Source organism: Setaria viridis, chromosome 9, assembly GCF_005286985.2.
Source record: "Setaria viridis chromosome 9, Setaria_viridis_v4.0, whole genome shotgun sequence".
NCBI classification, from domain to species: Eukaryota; Viridiplantae; Streptophyta; class Magnoliopsida; order Poales; family Poaceae; genus Setaria; species Setaria viridis.
Genome location: NC_048271.2, coordinates 48,293,595 through 48,318,912, shown reverse-complemented (window position 1 = coordinate 48,318,912; position 25,318 = coordinate 48,293,595). Strand labels below are relative to the sequence as shown.

Sequence of the window (25,318 nt, the reverse complement as noted above, 5' to 3'; positions counted from 1 at the left end):
AACAAGGCGCGGCAAGCATAGGATCAAACTTCCACTTGCAAACATAGAAGGCTCTTTCGGCGGTCTTTAGGTGCCTTGATTGTTTCACCTCGGCTGGCACGCCACATCTACGATCTGGTACCAGAAGGGCTGGAGGTACGGGAGCATCCGCATCAGACTCGTCCGGGTACTGCATCTACCCCATACGCCGCTTGTATTCTAACCCGATCGCCATCATCGCACTTACACACCAAGTGACAAAAATGAACTAAACGATCCATCTACAAAATACAAACACTTTACCATACCAACTATAGTAAGTATATTACAAAATAAATATATTGGACATATTAATTGGACATCAATTTGACATATTGCACAAATAAACCTACCAATACCATGTACACTATACAAATGGATCAATAAATAGATAAATCTAAGCATGCAAAAAGTTCTACACGTCAAAATCGCGGGCAGAGAGTCTACTGTGTATGAACTAAACATCCACTACTATATAACAACATTAAATTTTATCAAAAATTCGAAACAATATCCTAAAACCTAGGTCACCTAAACATCCACTGATCTAGCAAATGGTACGGTAAAACAAGAAAAAAAAGTGGGGAATATCTTCCCAAGAACAAGGGGATTGATTCCCCCCAATTTTCCCACCAAAAATCGCCGTATTTGGAGGGGATTTCAGGGGTAGGCGGCAGGCGGCGAGTTGGAGGTGCTGCTTGGGTCTGGCTGAAAGAGGAAGGGAGGAGGAGGAAGGGCGTCGCGTGGCGGTAGGCGGTCTGGCGCGTCAAGCGCGCCGCCAAGTCAGCACTGCGCTACCGCGCCATTGTATGTAGCGCGGCAGTCATGGTCTACGGCGTGATAAAAACGTCCCACCGCGCCAATATAGTTGGGAGGTTTTTTTTTAAAATATATCTTTAAGAAAAAGTTAAAATTTTAAAAAAAATCCCCCAAAACGAGGCCATTTGTTGCTGTTGCAGTCCGCTTCCCTTCCTCCGCAATCTTTCTTCCTCCCCTTCTTCGTCACTGTTCACGGCATCTCCATCCTCCTCCTCTGCCCGTCCGCCGCCGACCCGCCGTTCTGTCTCCATCCGGACATTGGATTGGTAAGGTGCCTCTATTTACCTTTCTGGTTTAGGTGCATATACAATATGGGGACTATCTGCAATCTCGTTCTAGGAATGGACTTGGGTTTTCCTGTTCTTCTCCATTCCTCATGAGTGACCATACCGAATCCTATGTCACAAAATGTTCCGCTTCTGCTGAATAAGGAGAGGAGGTGCTTAGAACAGTAATCGGCTGTGGGAGAGGAATTTTCGCCGACCAGGAAGTGCTTAGTTACAGTCATTCTATCTCTTGAATGTCTTATTATCATTATAATATTCTGCACACAGATGCATCGATTTTGTTACTAGCATAGGCACGACTCTTGTGCGGTCGGCCTTGCCGCAGTTTTCTATTCAACCGCGCTGTTGATTTTTACCTTGATGTAGTATATCTTGTACCTGTAGAATCTGTCTGCATAGGGCAAAACATTAAGTCAGCTGCTTATGCATTTTCTCATGTGTACTGCCATCAGTAAACCAAGATGCATTGCCTTCTGGATATACTACGTAGTAACCGTCTAAGAACTTCGTTTTGTTATAAAATGTACCTTCTGTCTATATTCTGCTTAACAGGCACTTCAGTTTGTGATCGTGCGGTTCAAGTAATATTGCTGACAAGATGATCAAGGGATCCACAAGCCACCGTAACCATCCCATCGGTTCAGTTCGTAAGTGACATATTTCAGCAGCTGACCAATATAGGACAAAACTTACAATTCATACAAAACTTACATTTCAGCTGCTGCTTTCGCTGTGCCAGCATTGTTAATATCTTTCAAACATTGCTGAGAAATATAGGACAAAACTTACTGTTCATACTTTGCTTACAGCATTCGAGGCATTTCATAACGGATCATGGCATGCAGTTAATTCTATAAGGATACGGAATGGTGGTCTCTTTGTGAAATTTGTCCACTCTGGATCCACTGTCGAGCATAATATTGATGGGGACTATCTGCGCTTACATTCCAGAAAGGCAACTTGCTTAGATTGCTCACATATTCTCAGGCCAGGTGCTGATGTCTGTGTAAAGCAAGCAAGTGCCAGTGGAGAAAGGAAATCTTGTGTATGGCATTTAACTATTTATTTTTATAATTTTTGAGTTTCACTTTGTTACATCTTCCACATGTATGGCATCATCTCACAGGTTCCTTTTGTTCTCTTATGAGCACAGGTACCATTGTATCGTGATGCAAGGCTCATCAAAATCAATAAAAAACATCACACAGACCAGTGCCTCTGCTTGTCTACTGTTAGTTTCTACAAAGATCAGTGCCCTGGCAGTAAAGGTAAAGTGATAACTGGTACAATGTCCATAGTGACACTAGGTGATGTTTTCATCTTGCAAAAGCTCCATTCTGGGGAGCTGCAGGATGGCAGCATGCAATGGCGTTCGGCAGAGGATTGCCTCCATCAGAATAGAAGCAAGTTGTTAAGTGCAAGATTTTCTGCAGAAGTTGCACACCTGATAGTTTTATCTAGACTAAGGGGAATGGAATTCAACATCAAGGCGGTAGAAGGCAAGATCATTTATCAAATTATCAAAGGAGATCAAGCGCTGTATAGTGATGATTCCATGAGCATACCTCCAGGTTTTGGCAAGAGCATGGACATAATATCATTCAAAACACGTGATGAGGCTTTACGCCCAAGAATCAGAACAGTTCCAGTCACTCAGGTTAAGAAACACAATCTCACGGAAGACAGGTGTACCACCGTGATGGATGAATTGGATGGTACACAAGATGTTGAAGTCTTGTATGAGCATGTGGACTTGAGACGTTCAAAGCGTATGAAAACTCAGCCAGACCGCTTTACTAGTTATGATGCACCTAATTTCAATCGAACCTGCAACAAGAAGAAAGAGGGGAACACATCATCTACCAAGAATAAAAATTCACAGAGTGATTTTAGTTGGGATTCACCAGTTCAGGAAGAATCAAGTGATGAAGAGGTGCTAGGAAATCCTTCGGTGAAGCAAACAGTTTCCGGGCCTTTCATGGTCAAGGAAGACCCAAGGTCCATGGAAGGCCAGCGCAAGAACCCAGTGAAAAGAACAAAATGCTCTTTTCCTGTAAAGGAAAAACCAACCTCCGTGGAAATAGAGAAGAGTACAGCCAAGCAAAGAAGCTCGGATTCTCACATTCCACATGCACCCGCGAAGAACAAGGAGAAGTACAGTCGTCCACCTTTATCGTTTCAATTGAAGCCATTTACTTCATCTCACATCTTACGTGGCAATAGTGAACCAGCATTCTGCCAAAAGAGGGGCAGAAAAAGAAAGAAACACATGCGCGAAAGAGAATACAAGGAAATGATAGACCAATGCATTGGAAATATCCAGTGTGAAATGGAGAGAGATTCTGATTTCAAGCTAGATGTACATATAACGAACTGTAGCGGACATGCATACCAAGAAGGGGATTTTACATGGCCGTCTTCCACTGATAGTCAAGAGGAGAAGGATGAGTTTGAAGAACTGTGGAAACAAATGGACTATGCATTGACCTCACTAGCACTTCTTGAGCAAAAGCAGGTCTGTGAAGCATGATTTTCTTTCCTAGTTGTTTTCTGAAAGGAGCTTATGTTTGGGAAACATACAAAGAGTTGCTTCTCTTTTTGTCTATGAATATCTTTATTCTACGCTGCATACTTTGAGGTATAGACAGTAAGGGATTTGATCCTATTTTTCAGTAGAAAAAAGGGAGTTCGATCCTCCTATTAGTAAGTTGTTGGGTATTGTTCGAACTTCAAGTACAAAATCAAAGTATTTCAGATAGCAGAGTGATAACAAACATGGCACTCAAGTACAAACATTAAAGGGATGCAGCATTTCTAACTACTCTATGTGTGAAGCTTTGGGTCTTATGTTTTTTTCCTAATAATGCTTTTAAAATGATTAAATCAGTAATAATAAATCTCCGTATTTTGCTTGACATATCCTTGATATCTATTGTTTACTTACTCAACTGGATTACAAAATTGGACCCCATCATTGGAAGTTTAGAACTTGGAACTAGTTTACATTCTCTTGCACAAATTTAACTATCACAAGCAAAATTCTTAATATGTTCCACTATCGAAATATTTTATTTTATTGGTTTTTATCATTTGGACGGGCTTGTAGCAAAATGAATTTTTGGAGGGTCCATAAGGATTATAGATCAATGAATTATATCTTAGATTCCATGGCAATCATACTTGCCATAAGTTGCTTCATGTCCTTTACTGGGAATCTGCTACCTTTTATTTTTGTGGCTATAGAATAACAAATGTGCACTTCCAGATGCAAGATTCAGAAGCCACTCATGAGAGCAATACTGATTTAGGAAAAGGAGGAGAACGTTGTCATCATGACTGCATACTGGATGAACAGCTTGGTCTAACCTGCAGATTGTGCAACGTTGTGTGCACTGAGGCAAAGGATATCTTTCCACCAATGGTAGCTTCGAGACAGAGATCAAACTAGCATATTTCTCTTTTATTTCACTAGAGACCCTATTATTGACCGGATTCATATTTTCATTCTTTGCAGTTTGCTGGTAAGGACCATGAGAGGCCTGGATGGAGTGAATTTTCTCAAGATGAACATGTGCTTGATTCTTCTTTTCTTGAGATCTGCGCACCCGAATTCTCCAAATTTAAGGGATCTGGGAATGTGTGGGCTTCGATCACTGATGTTGAACCAAAGCTACATGCTCATCAAAGAAAAGCATTTGAATTTATATGGAAAAACTTGGCAGGGTCATTACAGCTTGAAGAAATGGATGATTCAACAGCGAGTAGAGGTGGCTGTGTGGTTGCACATACTCCTGGAGCGGGTAAAACACTGTTGCTGATCTCATTTCTTGTCAGTTACTTGAAAGTTCACCCAAGAAGCCGACCATTGGTGCTTACTCCAAAAGCTGCAATCCATACATGGAGGAGAGAGTTTGAGACATGGGGCATTTCGCTTCCTTTACATGTGCTCCACTACTCTAACCGAAGAGGCAAAGCAATGGGGACTCTTACTTCAAAAATGCACGCGATTTTGAAGAACTTCCACCAACCATCCTGGAAAATGATGCGGATGATGGATAGTCTGGATAAATTGCGCAAGTGGCATGAGAATCCAAGCATTCTCCTCATGACATATCCTTCTTTCTTAGCGCTTACAAAAGAAGACACAAAACTGCAGCATCGGGCGTTCATGGCGAAAGTTCTGGTGAACAACCCTGGGCTACTTATCCTCGATGAAGGGCACAACCCAAGAGGCAACAAATCAAAGTTGAGAAAGCTATTAATGAAGGTGAAGACTGAATTTAGAATTCTCTTGTCGGGTACAGTCTTCCAGAACAACTTCGAAGAGTATTTCAACACCTTATCTTTGGCTAGACCTCGTTTTGTCAGTGATGTTATGACGGCGCTAGTTCCAGAAGCGGAAAGGGAGACACGGAACAGGACTGGTAAACATCAAGAAGCACTGGCAAGGCGTATTTTTGTGGAAAAAGTGGGGCAAAAGATTGAGTCTAGTAGCATACATGACAGAGTGGATGGCATCTCTTTGTTAAACAAGCTTACTTGTGGATTCATCGATTCATTTGAAGGTACAAAAGAGAACAATCTTCCAGGGATACGTGTGTATACCCTTTTCATGAAACCCACTGACATACAGGAAGAGGTGCTCACAAAAGTAACAATGCCCGTACCGGGCACTGCCCGTTATCCTCTGGAGGTTGAGCTGCTCATCACAATTGCTTCTATCCATCCTTGTCTTATAAAAACAACCAAGTGTGCTAGCACTTACTTTACCCCAGAAGAAGTAGCTAGAGTTGAGAAGTACAAGCAGAAGTATGCTGTTGGTTGCAAAACAAAATTTGTGATTGATCTTCTGCACGAGTCCTCATTCAGAGGGGAGAGGGTGCTGATATTTTGTCACAATGTGTCCCCAATAAACTTTCTCGTCAAGCTGATAGAGATTGTTTTTGGATGGTGTCTTGGGGAGGAAGTCCTTGTGTTGCAAGGTGATCAAGAGCTCCCTGTGCGCTCGGATGTCATGGATAAATTCAACGGTGACAAAAAGGGAAAGAGGAAGGTGCTGATTGCTTCAACAACAGCCTGTGCCGAGGGTATTAGTCTGACCGGTGCATCAAGACTAGTGATGCTGGATTCAGAGTGGAACCATTCAAAGACAATGCAGGCGATAGCAAGGGCATTCCGGCCTGGGCAGGAGAGAATGGTATATGTCTACCTTCTTGTGGCATCTGGTACATGGGAGGAAGATAAATACAACAGCAACAGGAGGAAAGCTTGGATTGCAAAAATGGTCTTCTTTGGACGTTATGTTGACGAACCATTGCGAAACCATGTGACTGAAATCGATGACGAAGTTCTGAAGGAGCTGGCTGATGAAGATGAGACCAAAACTTTCCATAAGATAGTGAAGCAGGACTGAGAAATGCTGCTAGAGTACTATATCTACTATGTCCTATATTATGTTGCCTCATGATTTTAGCTGGAAGAATCTAGGTATCCTTTTCTTTAAAACTTGAAATGTCGAGATCTTATATTTTTTATGTTAGTGATCTGAAGTCCTAACAAAGACGATACTTGCCTGTATGAGGTGATTGTTTGATACCCAAAGATGTGGTTGTGTCCATAGTTATTGGACATCTGAGAGCACAGGGGCATAATCCAAATAGCGCGAGCATGGCATGGCTGCACTGAAGAACGGATGGGCAGGTGCTTGTAGTATTGTAGACGTAATGTGTCGGCCGGTGATGCAGCATGGCTCTTGTACAACGGATGAGCCAAAGAAAGTGGCTTACCTGATTTTGGCCGGGGGGGGGGGGGGGGGGGGGGGGGGGGGGGGGGGGGGTTGTTACGACGGTAGGGTAGGTAACTCACGTTGCAGCTTAATCTGCCGGCCTAAAGCTTTAAGTAGCAGATGCCGCTCTTAACAGATATGTTTGCTCCTTTTGTCTGATAGAAGGTAACATGTGTTGCAAACGTTCATTAATCTTTGCTGATGACATAGTTCCTATTTCTGCCTTTTATAAGTTGTAACTGAAATCCATCCCGCTGTACCACAGCAGCATCTCAGCACTTGCTAACAGACAATTACTATCAAAATTCCCCCAAAAATTCTTTGCCGTTTGGGCCACTCTAAGATCATGATCCAAGATGAATTTCCAGACAGTTGGCACCCAACTGACTCATTGCTTATGGGCCTGGCTTTGCTGCTAGTTGCTTTGTACTCGGAAAAAGGAAAATCGAGTTGCTTTCTTTGGCAGGGTCTGTACCGTGGCAGGGTACTATTCTACCACTAGACCACTGGTGCTGGGACGATAAATTTGTGTAAAAAGTTTTATTGTTTCAATTAAATCACGTGCCCGCTTTGTTCTCGTTCCTGCTCTGGCCGGCGTTGCTCCGCTCGAGCCCTTCAGGCCCTCCGGCCATCTCCGATCCTCCCAGGCAACTGCCATAATAGCAGATTTACACATACAATACAAGAAAACGAGTGGACAGATCACAGATGCAACATCCTGACGAGGGAGGCGATGGAGCGGATACGGCGGCGAGAGAGCTCGGACTAAGGGATGAGGGCGTCCAAGTTGTTGTACTCGAGGAGGGCGACGTACACGCCCATGTCGGCGAACGGCGATGCGCTGATCATCCCTGATTTTGCCACTGATTCCTGTAAAAATGAAGGATGCTGCCGGCTGCTTTCCATTGGCGTCTTAAACCTGCAATAATCCGTCCATCCGATTTGTTTTGTCCAAACTCTGTCACTTGTGGTGCCTATTTTCAGTTTTCAGCAGGAACCTTATCGCTTGCGTTGGCTTATTGTTTTTATTCTTATTTTGCTGAAGCTACCTTTGTGTGCATTCATCCATTCAGATGCGGCCATCGTGGCAAAATCATCTAGTACGGGCTACTGGCAATTGTTTGAGAGCAGCCTGATCCTGCAGGAAAACAACAAGCTAGCTGCGCCTAGCTCAGAGACATTCGGATACAGACAGCGACTCAAGTGTTTGCTTCTTCAGCTCCGGCGCACAATAAGACCAAGCCATTATTGAGAATATCGATCGCTCAAGGACAAAACAAAATGGAAGTGAAGGAAGGCCATGTCCATCAGTCCATCATAATAGTTGCTTACAATCCGGTGACGGAACGAATAACAACATGAAGGAGAATTGTCGAAGAAGACACCTTTATGTAAATTTTATGAATCAAACTGGAAGAATAATCAATAAGTTTGATTCTTATCGCTTTGTCGTCCTGCTAAATCATTCATTTTCGCCTTGGCCCACAAACTCAGGAGTCACCGTAGCGAGGCCCATGTTAATTTAGGACTATCATTTTCCCCTTTTCTCTTTAGGCTATTGGGCCCGATGCATCCATGCCATGGAAATTAGGGAGCCCATTACCAATCGCAAAGAGAGTAATGTACATACACGAGACCTTATCTATGGTCTCTCCACGATGATAGTTTATGTTTAAAAAAAAAGTTTATGCAACAGTCAAACTGTTTCCTTTAGAATTCGTGTGAAAACGGTTTTAAAATTTGCGTCTTCGCGTATGCGAGATTGTTTTGGTACGCAAAAACTTTTCCACGTCTTTAAGCAAAAATCAAATGATTTCCTTTAAAACCGTTGCAACATCTTTTTTGTTTTTGGCTTGAACGGCGCGAAAATCTCACGAAACTCCTACGTTGAACATGCTGGTATCCAAGGACGACGCAGAACAAATTGACTGTGACTTGGGGAAGCAAAGCGAGCACGGGACGCGACCATCCTTCCCCGTGGCAGGATGGAGACAAAGGTACGATACGTTTCGTACGTGGTGGTGCGGTCAAAAAGGCGGCAGCTCCTGGCCCTTGCTTTCCCAAGTGACGACGCCCGTGACGGCTTTTAATTTGGTGGCGCCTCTCTTTTGGTTCCGTCCATCAACAATGACGCCGCACTCGTTGTTCGCCGCTCCCACCACCGCGCACGACGCCACGACCAGTCGACCACACTTGCTGCGTTCTCGCTTCTCCTCGGCAGCGCGGTCGCACGCTCGATCGCAGGGGCAAAATAAGCTTCGACCTGGGCCTTGCAATACGATCGAAGACGACGCGAAGCCAGCGTGATTGGTTCAGGTGTTTGGACGGCTACCAGGCAGCGTACGTGCACTGCAGATCATATCGAATAGCACGAGCAGGACCTGAACGATGACATGAAAAGGTCTTCGATTCCACTGGGTAAAAACTGTGTAGCGCTCCCTGCACGGTGCCCTCTTTTTTCCAAAGCGCACTTAAGTGAGAAAACGACGGCCATAACTCGTGACCCGGGGGTGAGGCTGAGGCGACATGTTGGGACACGCTGCTCCGGCGCCATGCGGCCCCTTCCACATGCTCAGTGCCCGTCGCCAGCGACGCGTCGTGGACGTGAGCGGATCGGATCGGACATGTTCCAGCGAGACGAGGAAAAGACTCAAGGCGGGGGAGCGAGGCGTCGCCGTCACCGAAGACTTGGCCTGCGGATCCAAGTCGGTCTCCGCCCGGGCCGGCTCCGTCGCTTCTTTAATCCAGAAGGGATTCGATGACATGTTGCTTAAGTGGGTAGCGCTACCGCCTCCGCCTCTCCCCCCGCCGCGCGCCTGCATGCGGTCGAAGAACCGGCCCGCGCCCCGCTGCCGGCGCGCACATGGCTGCCTGTGATTTGCCTGCGGCGTGGGCGACTTCGCCTCTCGCTCGTCTCTTGACCCAGGCAAGCCGGCCGCACCGCGCACTCGCGGTGCCGACTCCTCGCCTGCTCTTCCCCCCTTATCCTGCTGCGTAGAGCTTGCTTGCTTCGCTCTGCTCTTTGCTGTTAAACGCGTTGTGTCCACGTGAGAATTCGTGACTCATCTCATACGTATGATCTCGCGCCATTCTCGAACTGGGTGGTAGTATAAGAATCCAGCCGCCGCTGTTGCTGCTGCTAAGGTCAACCACAGAGCTCCTTGTTTGTTTCTTTCTTTGGTTTGCTGCTACGTATTATATAGGCGATCGAGCAGAGTGGTTTCCGGCCATGCCGGCCAGGTCATGGCTCGCCGAACTGCGGTCGCGGTTCGGCGCCGGCGGCGCCAGGGCCGACGGGCTCGGCATCCTGGCCTTCGAGGCGGCTGCCACCATGTCGCGGCTCGTGTCCCTCCACCGGACGCTGTCCGACGTGGAGTTCCGGAGGCTCCGCGCCGACGTCCTGCGCGCCGAGGGCGTCGCGCGGCTGACGTCCCCGGACCAGAGCTTCCTGCTCCGCCTCGCGTGCTGCGAGCTCGTGGCGGACCTCGACCGCGCCGCCGCCACTGTCGCGCGCCTCGCCGCGCGGTGCCGATCCTGCGCGGAGGCACCGCTCCTGCGGGACTTCGACCGGCTCTACGCCGAGGCCAAGCGCGGCCGCCTCGCGCAGCTGGACGTCGCGGTCGGGTTCTCTAGGGGCGCCGGGAAGCGGCTCCGCAAGATGGAGCGGCACGTGGCCGCGGCCGCGAGGCTGTACGAGGAGATGGACGCGCTCAGGGAGCTGGAGGCGTCGGAGCGGCGGATGGAGAACTGGAAGCAGCACAGCGGGCCCATCATCCCGTCGCAGGCGGCGCCGGGCAAGAAGCCAGCGGCCGAACCCGGAGAGAAGCTGATGCACGAGCTCAGGGCGCAGCGGCACAAGGTGCGGCGGCTCATGGAGGGGTCGCTCTGGAGCGTCGACGCCGGCAGGGCGGCGAAGCTCATGGCCAAGTCGGTCCTCGCCGTGCTCGCGCGCATCTCCATTGCCTTCGGCCCGTTCGTCCCAGGGCTGCCATCTTTAACAGTGGGACGCGCGCCCGGCCACTCTTCCGGCCCGTTGCACCGGTCGGCGATGCCCGGCGCCGCGCTCCGGCACTCGGCTCCCATCTTCGGCCAAAAAGATGCCGCCTTGTCAGTATTGGAATCGACCAAGCCATTGGCGAGCACGATCGGCGGCTCGGGCATGGAGCTGCGATACGCGAACCTGATCTTGTCCGTCAAGACGCTGCTCGCGGCGCTGAGGCCGCCGGCAGCTGACGGCGAGGAGGTGCAGGAAGGAATGATGGACCTGTCGGCGAGAGACGGGCTCTACAAGATGTTACCAGTGAGCATCCGCGAGGCCGTGAACGCGAAGCTGAGGGAGAGCTGGAGAGGGCAGGCGGTGGACGAGGAGGCCGCGAAGGCGTCGAGAGGCGAAGCGGAGGTCGTGCTGCGGTGGCTGGGCCCGATGGCGCACGACACCGTGCGGTGGAGCGACGAGCGGAGCATGGAGCGGGGGCAGCGGTTCAGCATGCAGCCACGCGCGCTGATGGTGCAGACGCTGCACTTCGCTGACCGGAAAAAGGCGGATGCGGCGATTGTTGATGTGCTCGTCTGCCTCAGCTGCGTGTGCTGGTATGACGATGAGCGGCGCCGTCTGGAGTCTGTGGACTGGGACGACGAGTAGCAGGCTAGCAGCTACAGATGTCTGAGCTGTGGATCGTGGACTTTACTGTGTGTGAATATTATTGCAAAGCATCTGTACATACATAACTATATGTGCGCTAGATACTAGTACAAAACAATTGAATTGTTGTTTTTGTTTCGGGAAAGCTAAAGATTGCTTGGGTGTGTTGCACTTGGAGCCATCCAGCACTTTTTTTTTAAGAATGCTAAACTACACTCGGTTTTTCCTTCGCTCTTGCGAGCCACGCTGAAGCTTCCGGCAAAACTCTGATAATGCTCCGCTGAGGATTCCGAGTTTCCACGAGTTAATGTTTGGGATTAGGGAGGGTTCAGGGTTGGAGGTTAGTCGGAGTCCGACGATTTTAGAAGAAGGCTTCGGGGGCCGCAGGACGCCCCGACAGTGGTGGCGAGCGTGGGGGTGGCGAGGGGCAAGGCAATGGTGATGCCGCCAGTCAGGATGGCAATGGGTGGTGAGCGGGGTTTGGGCGGATGCATCGATGACGACGGCTACGGCAGTGGGATATAGCGAGGAAGGGGAAAAGGGAGGCAGCCACAAGGCGGGTAGGATCTCGCAAGAGCTCCGCGGCGGCGCATTGCCACCATGGAGCTCTGATGGGACTTGCCAGATAGAGGTTGAAGATGATGCAGGGCCATCAAATAGTTATTTCACGTGGGAATTTTCGAGTGTTGGGCACCCGAGACATACTCGAGTGCTCGAGAGACATCCCTTTTTTAATGGCCTAGGATTTGTGCTCGACCGCTTCATGTCACCTCTTCCAACTCCATCAAGTCTTTGGCGAGCTTGTTCGAGGTTCAAGGGTGGTGGGTCTCACTGGGGCAAGAAGAGAGAGGGTTATCGGTGATAGTGGCGGGCGCGCGGGTGCTCAATAATTTTTTAAATAATTAATTTATTCTAAATGTTATATATTAAAAATGAAGGGCATATGAACTTTTAATTTAGGGTTGCGATCATTAATTTTAATGGGCTGACTTTAAAACCGAGAAGGATATATGCAAATTATAAACTACCACACCACTATTCCATAACAGTTATAGCACTATCTGTGAAGTACATGGACGACGTATGCCCTTTCGATTGGCGCATGATAGAAGATTGAAGATGGATGTAGCCGGTCGCCCAGTCCGGTCCCACCTAGATGATGAAACTTCCAGTTCCAGTAAACTTTCAATTCCAGTGTAGTAGGTACTCCTGAAGGATCGGGCACGCATGGAGGAAGAAGGTAGCTCTTCCCCTTCTGCTGAACACACCGTCGACCTGACGGACGGAAACGGCGACGGCCCAGTTTGCAAAGCCCACGTGTTGCTTAGGCCCGAGAACGAAGCAGGCCGACGAAAGACTTTGAAAAATCCTTTGCATCGGGAGGCCTTTGCAGAGTTGCGGTGGATGCCTGGGGCTTTTTGGCAGCCTGCATCACCTTTGGGTCAGGTCGAGATGGTGCAGGTAGCTATGATTGGTAGGCTGGATGGGGTCATGAGTTAAGCCCATCACGTGCAAAAGAGACCTCCCAGCCTGCACCGCGTGGAACGCAAAAATCGATCGTTCCACGTGATGCAGTCTCGAAGCAGCACTCGCGACGTGTTGCAGTGACCCCGGTGGAGCGAACCGCGTGGACAAGAGGAAGAAGGTGCAGGGCCTCCCGCTGCCGCGTCCCGCGCAACGCAATGCCCGCCGTCGCATCCATCGCCCGCCTCCCGTGCCGCCTCCCCTGCGTCTCAAACGCCCTCCCAACTGCTACATCCCGCGCGACGCCATGCCTGCCGCCGCATTCGTCACCAGCCTCCGCCGCATCCGTAGCGAAGTTGAAGTGCCTGCATCCGAGACTAAGGTCCTTGCTGTCCAAATTGAAGTCCCTGCCATGCCAATCGAGATCCTTATTCAGAGCTCGTGCTCCCCGTGCCCACAACGATGTCCCCACGCCAAGATTCCACGGCCGCTCGTGTGGCCAGATGAGGACATGGAGTTCTTCTGGATGTGCAGGCGTGCGGCTACGTGGTCGGGGATGCTGTGTTCGTTGCCCACCTCCTCGGCTCCCCCATGTTTATTACGAGGCATCCCCACTACCGCGAAGCTGTCTCCACCGCCGCGGCCCGCATCGTCCCCACCGCCACAAAGTTGTCCTGGCTGTTACACCTTCACCATGTCCCGCATGACATCGATGCCCTTTGGCCACGTGAGGATGAAGAAGAGGCGGCGGGTGAGGGAGAGAAAGAAGAGAGCCGTGGCAAGCTGGGGGTTGCAGCCGCAGTGGCGCGAGCAGCCGGGGGTTGGTGAGCGGCGCGAGTGGCCGGCAGGGATGCGTGTAATATTCCATAATTTCGAAATATTAATTTAAGTGAAATTATTAAAAATTTAAAACCTTTAATTGAGTTGTGTGTTTATTTGAAAAAGTGAAGACAAATGCTACTCACTTCTAGAATTCCCTAATAAAATAAATCTCAATTTAAATTCAAACTTGCGTGGATTGAATTTGGTTCTTCTTGAATTTTATTTGGATCTCAAATATGAGTGTGTTTGAATTTTGAATAATTCAAAATTCAAACTAAACATAAATAAAAACAAAAACTAGAAGCTAAACTAACCCACCAGGTCGGCCCATAACCAACCGGCCTTGCCCACTAACTTCTTTCCTCTCCCGCCTGCAGCCCAGTGCCATACCGGCCGAGCAAGCCTAGTCGACCCGCCCAAGCGCCGCCGCTCCCACCTCTCTTCTTTCTCTCGCCGCCAGGAGGACCCCACCTGCCAGACGGCACTATGCCACCTTCTTCTTCCCCGCATCACGTGCACGGCGCGTGCGCGCCCGACGGGACCCGCTTGCCAGCAGCGCTGGCGCGCACTACCGTGCCCGCGCATGCTTTCGGAGCCTTCCACCGCGGGGAAACGACCACTCTACCCCTGCGCTGCGCCCCCAAACCAAAGCGTGGAGCCGCTCAATGGTCGCCACGCTATGGCCGGGCGCGCCCGCCGAGGATCGACAGCGTGCAGCATTGGCGCGCCGCTCGAAACCCTAGCCCCGGCCGTGGGCTATAAATAGCCCCTCCTGACAGCCCCCTTCCGCTCATCCCAAGCCTCAGGGCCTCTTCCCATCGCTCTAGTTCCAGACTCGAGGAAACAGGAGAGAGCTATCCACCTACTAGGGCTCCGGCTGTTAGGTGGGGTTTGGACGGATCACTACCGTTCAGGCTCCATCCGTGCAGGTACAGTTGTACAACCTCTGCAAAGTGTAAAATCTATAGCTATAGTCCGTGTCCACTAGTTATGGGCAGTGCTGTTGACTACTGCTACTTCTGACTAGACTTTGTTTACTCTTCTACCTCCCCCTTTTGAGATAGGCCGACGTTTGCCGTTGAGATGTGAGGGAAGAGAGCTCTCACATCGCCTCGTGTGTTTGGGTGCTGGATCCTTGGGTGAAGGATCCGGTGATTTGTGCCAACTTCCTTGACTGAGGTGTTGACCTCGGAGATGGTGTTGCTTTGCTCTTCCTTGATTGTTGCCGCTGCCACCGCTGTTGCATATACCTCTACAACCATAAATAGGATTATCCATGCATGCAGTATTATTCCCCCATTTCCTTAGCTTGTTGCTTTGGGGATTTGACATGGCCTACCCGCTTCTTGGGTAGATGGTGGCTTTTCAGGATCGGAGCCTGACTACGACTTCGATAACGATGGAGGGAAGACAAGGGATGATCCCTCGCTTAAGTCTCCTCTGGAGATGGTATTCGCCATAGCTTATGTTTCCGCTGCGTAGATTTTTTTACCTTTCCTGATTCAGTCCTGACGGACTTGTATCGGCATGTGACAAAGAGATGTACTTGATATTTATGATATTTATACTATGTTGCTACTCTATATTTTTTATGTTGGTATGTATTTGTACTATATGAGATAGGGATTCGCACATGATAACCTTCCTAAGACTATCGCGGAAGTGCATAGGCTTGAATTCTTAGAAATGGAAATTCGGGTTGTTTCAATGCGAGCAACCGTCATCGAGGTGGGGTAGCGAGCGGCGAGGTGCGGCCAAGCTAATGGCGTGCGAGCGGCCAGTGGGGCAGTGAGCTGGAGCGCCCGGGACCAGCACCCGCACCGCCAGCGCTGCGCCCATGGCAGGATCGACTGAGGGACAAGGCGAAAGGAGAGAAGAATGGAGAAAGGAGGAAGAATGTAGTAAATCTACCTTAGCCCGTGTGCAAGATAGACACACAAATTCATCCAACCCAGCAAACACCCTACCAACCTAGCCAGCATCATGAGGTGTGGATTTGAGCCTAGTCCGTCTAGCTCGAGTAGTCTGCCCCATGGGCCAAGGGAGCCTGAAGTTCAAGTCCGCATTGTTACTACAAGTTCAATCCGCATGTACACGACCTTTGGCCTTTGCAGGCCCAATCAAATTTACAGTCGCCCGGTGGGAGGCTTCCCACGGGTGATCTCCAACAGCACATGCCCCACCCGTTGGCCCACCCCCACGTGACTGCATTCGCGCACGGTCGGAAAACAAAAGTTTTTGAAAAATGCTGGGAAAAAATCTGAGAAAAAAAAATTGAAACATAAATATTGGGAGCAAAAAGTTTAGAATAAAAACTTTAAACCAAAATTTTTAAAATATTTTAAAAAAAATAGGGGAAAAAGATCTTAATACAAAATTTGGCACAATTTTTTGAGCAAAACTTAGGAAAAAAACTTCTAAAAATTTATGTGCAAAAAACAAGGGAGAAAGTTTTGAAAAACTTTTGCATAAAAAATATAAACAAAAAGAAAATGAAAAAAAGTGTCGTACTTGGTCGATGCAGCAGCAATGGCTGGAGGGAGCCGGGGCCTGCTTTGCGCCGGGTGGCCAGAGTAAGCCGCCGCCGCCACGCGACCAGGGCGAGCCTCGCGCCCGCCGGGTCTGCTCGCCACAGCCGAGCGGTCATGGTGAGCCACGCGTTGCTCCCCGCTGCCGCTGCGACCGAAGGAGGCCGCACACCGCTGTTTGCTCGGTCTTGCGGCGTGGCGCGGCTGGCGGTGGTCGGTGGTTCCAGCGGCCGCCGCTTCTTTCCCTTTTTTTTTCTAACTCATCTTCTTCTAAATGCTTTCGGTTACTACTCTTCCCCGACTAGATCTATAACCAAGAACCGCTCTGGTACCATTGATAGAATCTTGACAAGAACTCTAGGTGTACAACTAGCGGGTAAATCACTTAAGTCAAGAAGTTACCGTGAGAGCGGCGACGTAGTACGGGTCGGTGTAGCCCAAATGACGGCGGCGCGGCCGACGGCGCTTCCTGTCACTGCAGCGCGCCCACGATCGGAGGGGCCTTAGGGTATCTTCGGTGGGTTAGTGGTGGCGGTAGAACTCGTATCTTACGCACTGGCCCCCACCTTTCTCTTTTATAGCGCTGTGTGATAGGGGTCCATCGACCAATGGTCGGTGGAGTGTCCCCGATTAGGACGCGGACAAGGGCCCAATTGGCCATTGGGCCAATTGGTGGAGATCAAACTAACACACAACACATTGATCACCATAAGTCCATCACCACAACACCGCATTCACCAGTCACCATCTCACCACCGTGGCGCCATCTATCACCCTATCCTCCTCATCCTTGCACTTGCACTGTTCTTGCCTTCCAATCCGGACGACACCTGTTGCTTATTTTCTGGGATGATCTCCGCGGGCAAGGTAGGTGAGGGCATGGCAGGCCCAGGCTTTGTGGGCAGTGGTTGCCGCTATGCTAGTCGTGGTCATCGACACCATTGTGCGGAAGGCCCAGGGGTGGGCCAGGGAGGCCTCCCTTGGCACCGAAAGGCGGGCACGGTTGCAGCCCGGGGACATGGGTGGCCCGTCGTCGGCGCCATGTGGGCGTTTCTCTGGGCCTTCAAGTCCAGCAACCCCGACTCCTTCATCGGCTCCTTCGTCCGACAGTGAGCATGGCCGTCTCCTCCCTCCAGCACGAATCTTGGTCGTCCATTGGTGCACGTGAAATTAGACACGAGTTTGACCCGTCTGACGAGAGACCATCACTTGTGCTGCTGGTGTTCACGGCATGCAGGTTCGGGCGCACTGGCGTGTACAGGGCCTTCATGTTCAGCAGCCCGACGATCCTGGTCGCCACCCCGGACGCCTGCAAGCGGGTGCTCATGGACGACGAGAGCTTCGTGGAAGGCTGGCCCAAGGCCATCGTGGCGCTCTGCGCTCATCGCCCATTGGCAGGAAGTCCTTCCTCACCTTGCCCCCACGAGGAGCACCGGAGATTGAGGAAGCTCACGGCCGCGCCCATCAATGGCTTCGACATGCTTAGCACCTACCTGGGCTTCATCGACCGTACCGTGGCGGGGACGGTGTGCCAGTGGTCCGAGGCCAGCGGCAACATCGAGTTCCTGACGGAGTTGCGGCGGTTGACGTTCAAGATCATCGTGCAGATATTTTTGACCGTGGCCGATGACGCCACCATGCTAGTGCTCGAGAGAAGCTACACCGACGGACCGACCTCAACTACGGGGTTAGGGCCATGGCCATTAACCTTGGGAATTGGAGATCGGAAGCAAGAACACGAGGATGGGATCGGACGGAGTAGTTCTTCAGAACAGAAGATGGTTTGTTACAAATGCTCTTTTTGATGATTCCTTCCTTCCTCACACACGCCTCCTTTAATAGCTAACAAACTCATGCACGCACACAACGCTTACACCCATTCTGGGCCATACATCCGAGCATTAGCTTCCTTGGGCTGGTTCCCTCGGTGGAACCCATCTTCACTTGCCCGTGTTGCAGCTGATCCAGATATTGTCGCTGGTGACTGTTGCCGGTCAGCTGATGCGCTAACATCTCCCCCTTGAAGAGAACCTGCTTGTCCCCAAGCAGGAGCTTGTGGACAACGCTGCTTCAACGGTGTGTAATCCTCCCAGGTAGCTAGAGAACGAGGCATACCCGACAATTTGATAAGCACCTGCGACACACCTTCAGCTGACATGCGACGACGAAGAACTTTCTCTGGAATCTGAAGGCCATCAAGGTCCACAGGAAGCTGGGCAACCTCTTCAGACGAAGCCAAAGCTTTCTTCAACTGTGAAACATGGAAAACAGAATGCACTGCAGAAGAGGCCGGCAATTCCAATTTGTAAGCAACAGAACCCACATTGGATAATATTTTGAAAGGACCAAAATAACGAAATGCCAGCTTCTGATTAGCACGAGGAGCCAAAGATGATTGCACATATGGCTGTAATTTCAGATACACCATAATGCCCACTTCAAAACAGCGGTCTGAACAGTTCTTATCTGCTTGCTGCTTCATACGATGCTTGGCGCGAGATAAATGCTGCTGCACAACATTTTTATCTTGAAGCCATTCCTCCAAAGATGCAACAGGACAGGCTGAAAGCAAGTCAATGCCAAAGTGCTTTGGAACATACCCATATAACACCTCAAAAGGGGAAAATCCCAAAGCTGAGTGCCAACTTGAGTTATACAAAAATTCAGCCAAGTAAATCCACTCCACCCACTTAGTAGGACAAGCATTGACAAAACATCTGAGGAATGTCTCCATGCACTGATTAACCCGTTCAGTCTGACCATCAGACTGAGGGTGATAAGATGTACTCATGCACAATGTAACCCCAATAAGAGCAAACAAAGCCTTCCAAAAGTGATTGGTAAAAATCCTGTCCCTATCAGACACTATAGCAGAAGGCATTCCATGGAGCTTGTACACATGTTGCATAAATAATTTGGCAACTATGGCAGCAGTAAAGGATGTCTCATGGGGATAAAATGGCTGAACTTCAAAAATGTATCCACCACTACCAAAACACAGTTCTTGCCACCAGAGAGTGGTAATCCTTCCACAAAATCTAAACTGATGGTCTGCCAAGCACCTGAAGGAACATGAAGTGGTTGGAGTAAGCCAGGATATTTGACCCGTTCAGCCTTGGCCTGCTGACAGACTTGACAAGTTGTCACAAATGTATGTATGGCTTTCCTCATGCCAGGCCATGCAAACATCTGCTTAATACGGTGATAAGTGACTGGAAAGCCAGAATGACCCCCAATTGCAGAACTATGTAAAGCCTGCATAACTTGTTGTTGCATAGCAGAATTATGACCCAACCAAATTTTCCCTTTAAATCGAAGCAACCCATTCTAAAAGGAAAAACCAGGGACAGATTCAGCATTAACTTCTAGCTTGGACATCAAAGCTTTAGTGGCCGGGTCAGCATAATAGCCCTCCATTATGTCCTTGCTCCACTGAGGGGAGACCACTGACAGAGACAAACAAGCAGGAACCTCCTGAACTCTCCTAGACAAGGCATCTGCAACTCGATTTTCAGACCCTGGTTTATAGATAACTTTGTACTACGTCCCCAACAACTTGGTAAAAACTTTCTGCTGCCAAGGGGTGTGAAGTCTTTGCTTATTTAAATGCACCAGGCTCTTTTGATCAGTAAAGATAATAAATTCAGCATGTAACAGATAAGATCTCCACTGCTCAATAGCAATCAAAATGGCCAAATATTCTTTCTCATAAGTAGATAACCCTTGAGTTTTAACTCCCAGAGGTTTACTAATGAAAGCTAAAGGATGCCCATCTTGGAAAAGTACAACACCAACCCCATTTTTGCAAGCATCTGTTTCAAGGCAAAACTGCCTAGAGAAATCAGGCAAGGCTAAAACAGGAGCAGAACTCAGAGCTTGTTTCAAGGCAGCAAAGGCTAAATCTTGGTCTTGTGTCCACACAAACAAAACACCTTTCTTGAGCAATTCAGTGAGAGGCTTGATAATAACAGCAAAGTGTTTCACAAATTTCTTGTAGTAGCCAGCTAGCCCCAAAAAGCTTCTTAACTCCTTGACTGAAGTTGGAACTGGCCAACTAACAATAGCCTCCACTTTGGCTTCATCAGTAGAAATGCCAGCCTGACTAATTTTGTGGCCTAAGTAATTTCTCCCTCTGGGCAAACTTGCACTTAGATAACTTAACATGCCACTGGTTTTGTTGCAACAGAGTTAACACCTCCTTCAAATGTGTTACATGTTCCTTAAAGGATTTACTATAAATAAGAATATCATCGAAGAACACAATAACACAGCGCCTGAGTAAGGGGGCTAAAGTGGAGTTCATAGCGCCCTGAAAAGTGCTAGGAGTACCAGATAATCCAAATGCCATTACCAAAAACTCAAACTGCCCATGGTGAGTTTGAAATGCAATTTTATACTCTTCTTCAGGTTTTAACTTGACTTGATGATACCCAGAAATCAAGTCCAAAGTTCTAAACCAGCTAGCTCCTGCCAACTCATCCATAAGCTGATCAAAGATAGGAATAGGAAACTTCCCCTTAAGAGTGAGAGCATTCAGATATCTGTAATCCACACAGAACCTAAATGTGCCATCCTTTTTCCTGACCAATAGTACAGGAAAAGAAAATGGAGAAAAGCTTGGTCTGATGATACCCAATTGAACCATTTCAGCAACTTGCCTTTCAATTTCATCTTTCAGTGAGGGAGGATATCTGTATGGTCTGATAGTAAAAGGCCTAGCCCCAGGAATTAGAGGTATACTATGATCACAGTCCCTGACAGGAGGGAGAGCAGTGGGAGAAGCAAACACTACCTAAAACTGCACTAACAGATTGGCAATGTCAGGAGGTAACTCACTCACCCCATCTGTAGCTGATTGCTGAGATACTGTATTTATCTGAATCAATAACTCCTGATCATATTCAGGTAACTGACCCTGGAGCACAGTTGTAGAACCTTCATAAGGAATTACCATCCTTTTGTGTCGCTAATGGACCTTCATAGGGCTAAAATGTTCCGACCAATCCATTCCCAAAATGATGTCATAAGACTGCAATGGTAAAATTTTTAGTTGCTGCTGAAAAGCACAGCCCTGGATTGTCCAAGTGGCCTGAGAAATAGCCGAGACACAAGCCATGAGACCCCCATTAGCAACCTTAACTTGAACATTGGCTAGACAAAGAGACAATGCAGGCATTTTATCAACAGCCTGTTGATTGATAAAAGAATTTGTGCTTCCAGAATCAATAAGAATGTGGACCTGGCAACCATTCATCTCCCCAACCAAATGTATGGACCCAATTCCTCCACATTAAAGAGTTCCCACACTTCCTGCATTGCTTGGAGTTGAACTGTGGTAGCACAAGTGTGACCCTGATGCCATTTTTCAGCACACCTGTCACACAACCTTTTAGCACGCCTGAAAGCACGAAGAGCAGCCAACTTGTCTTCAACTGATCGAGCAGCTGGCACAGAACATTGGTCCACAGGTAAAGCTAACTTGACAGCTCCCATGGATGGTGGTGGTGCAGGTAAAGGCAAGGGACTCTTTGTAGAATATTTGCCCCAAGAAATAGCTTCAGGTTTACGAAAGTCCTTGTGCTTGGCCGGCTCAGCCACTTCTTCCTGCAAAAGGGCGAGAGCACAAGCAATATCCAAGTCTGATGGATGCTGAACAAGGACAACAACTCTAAGATCATCACGTAAACCATCAACAAACCGAGTACTAAAGAACAATGGATCAGAAACTGACTCATAAGCAGACAATTGGTCCACTAAATTGCTAAATTGATCAATGTACTCTGCGACTCAACCTAATTGCTTGATACAAAATAATTGCCTAAGCAGCAACTGATACTGATCTTTGCCATAGCACTCATGCAACAAGGAGCAAAACAAAGGCCAATTGAGCACAGGATATTTGAGTTCTACAGACTGAAACCAACAAGCCACAGCAGGAGAGACATGCATGGATGCCACCCTAATCCAATCGACCGGATCTACATGGAACATGTCAAAATATATCTCACACCTAGATATCCATAATCTAGGATTGTATCCGTCAAACACAGGAAATGAAATCTTTGGCAACTTGCTCCCGAAGCGAGGCACATGATCAACAGACTGAGCCCGTGCAACAGAAGAATCATACAGAGAACCATGGAACTTAGCATGTGAAGGAAGTGAAGAGGGATCGGGCATACCCTTGACCGAGCCAGGAATTAAGGTCGCCATGGACCGAAATCCCTAATCCCGGTGATGGAGTTCGTCGTGGTGCCCACTGGGGCCGTCGGTGGGGAATCCGGCAGGTGGGCGCGCGGCCACCGACTCAGGCTTGATGAGTAAGCCCGCATCAACAGCAGTGTTCTCCATCACGAAGCGGCCCCATTGCTTAGTGAGCCGCTTGAGTTCAAGCTTGATAACATCCATCGCCGCATCCACGGACGGCTTCCAGGAGATAATTTCCTCTTGAGCATTTTCTAGAACATCTAGGCACCCCTCCTTGGCGTGCGCCAGATCCTCGAACTTCTTCTCCCACTTGGAATCCAACGCTGAGAAGCGCTTGTCCATCTCATCCAGCAACAACTTGGTATTGGGATCCATGGCGCCAAGACGTCTCTGACGGTGAGTAAAGTGGTCGTGATTCAGGAGCGGATCCAGAGCGACTTGACCCTCCGCAGGCACCTGTGTCTCTGATACCAATTGTTAGCAACACAGAAGCGAGGGCAGAAGGATAGCAGGGAATTGGAGATCGGAAGTTAGAACACGAGGATGGGATCGGACGGAGTAGTTCTTCAGAACGGAAGATAGTTTGTTACAGATGTTCTTTTCGATGATTCCTTCCTTCCTCACACACGCCTCCTTTAATAGCTAACAAACTGACGCACGCACAAAACGCTTACACCCATTCTGGGCCATACATCCGAGTGTTAGCTTTCTTGGACCGGTTCCCTCGGCGGAGCCCATCTTCACTTGCCCGTGTTGCAGCTGATCCAGATATTGTCGCTGGTGACTGTTGCCCGTCAGCTAATGCGCTAACACCTTCCCGGCTTCGCCTTCCACAGGGCTTTCAAGGTCGCTCTTGCCCAGTTGCATGCCCGATCTTGCGAGCAAAAGCGATGGGCATGAGTTTCCAGTGGGCGAAAGGCGTTTCCAGATCGAGCATGGACATGATGGACCGCCTGATTGAGGCCGAGGACGAGCATGACAGGAGGCTGGACGACGAGATCATTGACATCCTCATCATGTACCTGAACGCGGGGCATAAGTCCTCCGCACACATCGCCATGTGGGCTTACTGGGCTACGGTGTTTTTTCAGGAAAACCCAGAGATATTTGCAAAGGCAAAGGTAGGACACATAAATCGACAATGATGGTGCGTTTTTTTTTCGACGTTCGATTTTAGTAGCTTTTGTGTTTAGTTTTTGAACAGATAGTTGTGTGGTGCGATTTCAGGCTGAGCAGGAGGAGATCATTCGAAGCATTCCACTAACACAGAAGGGGATTAACCTGAGGGACTTCAGAAAGATGGAATACCTTTCCCAGGTACAGTCTTGAGCTCAACGAAATACTTCCTATGATGTAGGAAGCAATTCCCCTTCCCTCTGACATCTCTTCACACTAACAAAATCCTGAAGGTCATCGATGAGACGCTGCGCTTTGTCAATATCTCGTTTGTATCATTCCATGAAGCAACGAAAGACGTCTTCGTGAATGGTGCGCTTAATTCAGAAACCTCATGCTCTGTCTTCCTCTGGCGATCACTTCTGAATCATAAATCAGCATCTCTGATAAGCAGCACATGCCAACAGGCTACCTGATACCAAAGGGCTGGAAGGTTCAGCTCTGGTCCAGAAGTGTGCACATGGATCCTGAAGTTTATCCTGACCCCAAGAAGTTCAACCCATCAAGATGGGAGGTAGAAATGATTTCAGTTTACAGAGGGTTGCCGCTCTGAATAATCATAGAAGCATCAAATAGCATGCTGAGCTTATTACGGATAAGCTAAGCTAGCTGAATTTTACAGTTTTTATTGAACTATTTTCAGGGTCATACGGCGAGAGTCGGCACGTTCCTTCCTTTTGGACTTGGCACCAAGATGTGCCCCGGGAATGATCTTGCAAAGGCGGAGATCTCTGTCTTCCTCCACCATTTCCTCCTTGGTTACAAGTACGCTGTTTACATAGAAACCATTAGTAATTTCCCAAGCTTGCATCTAGTATTCTAGTTTTTAGCGTCGATTTCAAGAAATGAGCTTTAGTTTGTTCAAATGTAAATTATATACAAATGCTCAAACGAAGTTGTCTTTTGTTCTTTGCTGCGCACAGGCTCACAATGAAAAATCCAAGCTGCCGGATAAGATATCTCTGTTAGGATTGATCTCATCTGACTCAATCCAACGATTGAGTCGGACCCCTTGACCGTGTCCTGATCGGGGACGCTCAACCGACCATTGATCGGCGGATCCCTATCACATAGCGCTATAAAAAGAGAAAGGTGGGGCTGGGGCGCGGACACGAGTTTCGCCGCCGCCACTAGCCCACCGAAGAACCCTAGAAGGCCCCTCCGATCGTGGACGCGCTGCAGTGACGGGAAACACCGTCGGACGCGCCGCCGTCCTCTGGACTCTACCGGCCCGTACTACATCACTGCTCTCACGGTAACTTCTTCCTACTCTACCCCCTCTGCCAAGCCCGAAGGTATGGATCTCTTCTTCTCTCCCTTCCTGGATTCTCCAAGTTTATACCATGTCTAACTGAAAGCACCCGAAGATCTACACCTAGACGATCCTCTATCAATCTCCCTCACCCCAGGCCGGTGGACAATTGCTTGGCAAAGATCACAAAAGTTTGTGATAAACGATAAGGCCTGGATCAAACTATTTCATTCGGACTTCCTGTAAAAATCACCTTTATGTTCTTTCAATAAAACGTCTTGCATTGTCATGCTTTTGTGAAGCTCCGAGTCTCCTGTG

At 48.8% G+C, this 25,318-nt stretch overlaps 2 protein-coding genes and 2 pseudogenes across 2 annotated transcripts; 3 read left to right on the top strand and 1 right to left on the bottom strand.

Moving 5' to 3' along the window:
• Nucleotides 1–944: 944 nt before the first annotated feature.
• LOC117835951 (SNF2 domain-containing protein CLASSY 1) lies at nucleotides 945–6,701 on the top strand. The gene is made up of 6 exons (XM_034715286.2): nucleotides 945–1,103; nucleotides 1,677–1,771; nucleotides 1,934–2,169; nucleotides 2,278–3,639; nucleotides 4,390–4,545; nucleotides 4,639–6,701. The coding sequence occupies exons 2-6, from the start codon at nucleotides 1,723–1,725 to the stop codon at nucleotides 6,535–6,537; spliced, it is 3,702 nt and encodes a 1,233-aa protein (XP_034571177.1). The 5' UTR covers nucleotides 945–1,103; nucleotides 1,677–1,722; the 3' UTR covers nucleotides 6,538–6,701.
• A 2,968-nt stretch (nucleotides 6,702–9,669) lies between these two features.
• LOC117835911 (protein PSK SIMULATOR 1) lies at nucleotides 9,670–11,722 on the top strand. Its single transcript, XM_034715239.2, has one exon. The coding sequence runs from the start codon at nucleotides 10,139–10,141 to the stop codon at nucleotides 11,549–11,551; it is 1,413 nt and encodes a 470-aa protein (XP_034571130.1). The 5' UTR covers nucleotides 9,670–10,138; the 3' UTR covers nucleotides 11,552–11,722.
• A 1,056-nt stretch (nucleotides 11,723–12,778) lies between these two features.
• LOC117835762 (ent-kaurenoic acid oxidase-like) lies at nucleotides 12,779–25,209 on the top strand (annotated as a pseudogene).
• Nucleotides 21,616–22,947, bottom strand: LOC140221415 (uncharacterized; annotated as a pseudogene).
• Nucleotides 25,210–25,318: the final 109 nt, after the last annotated feature.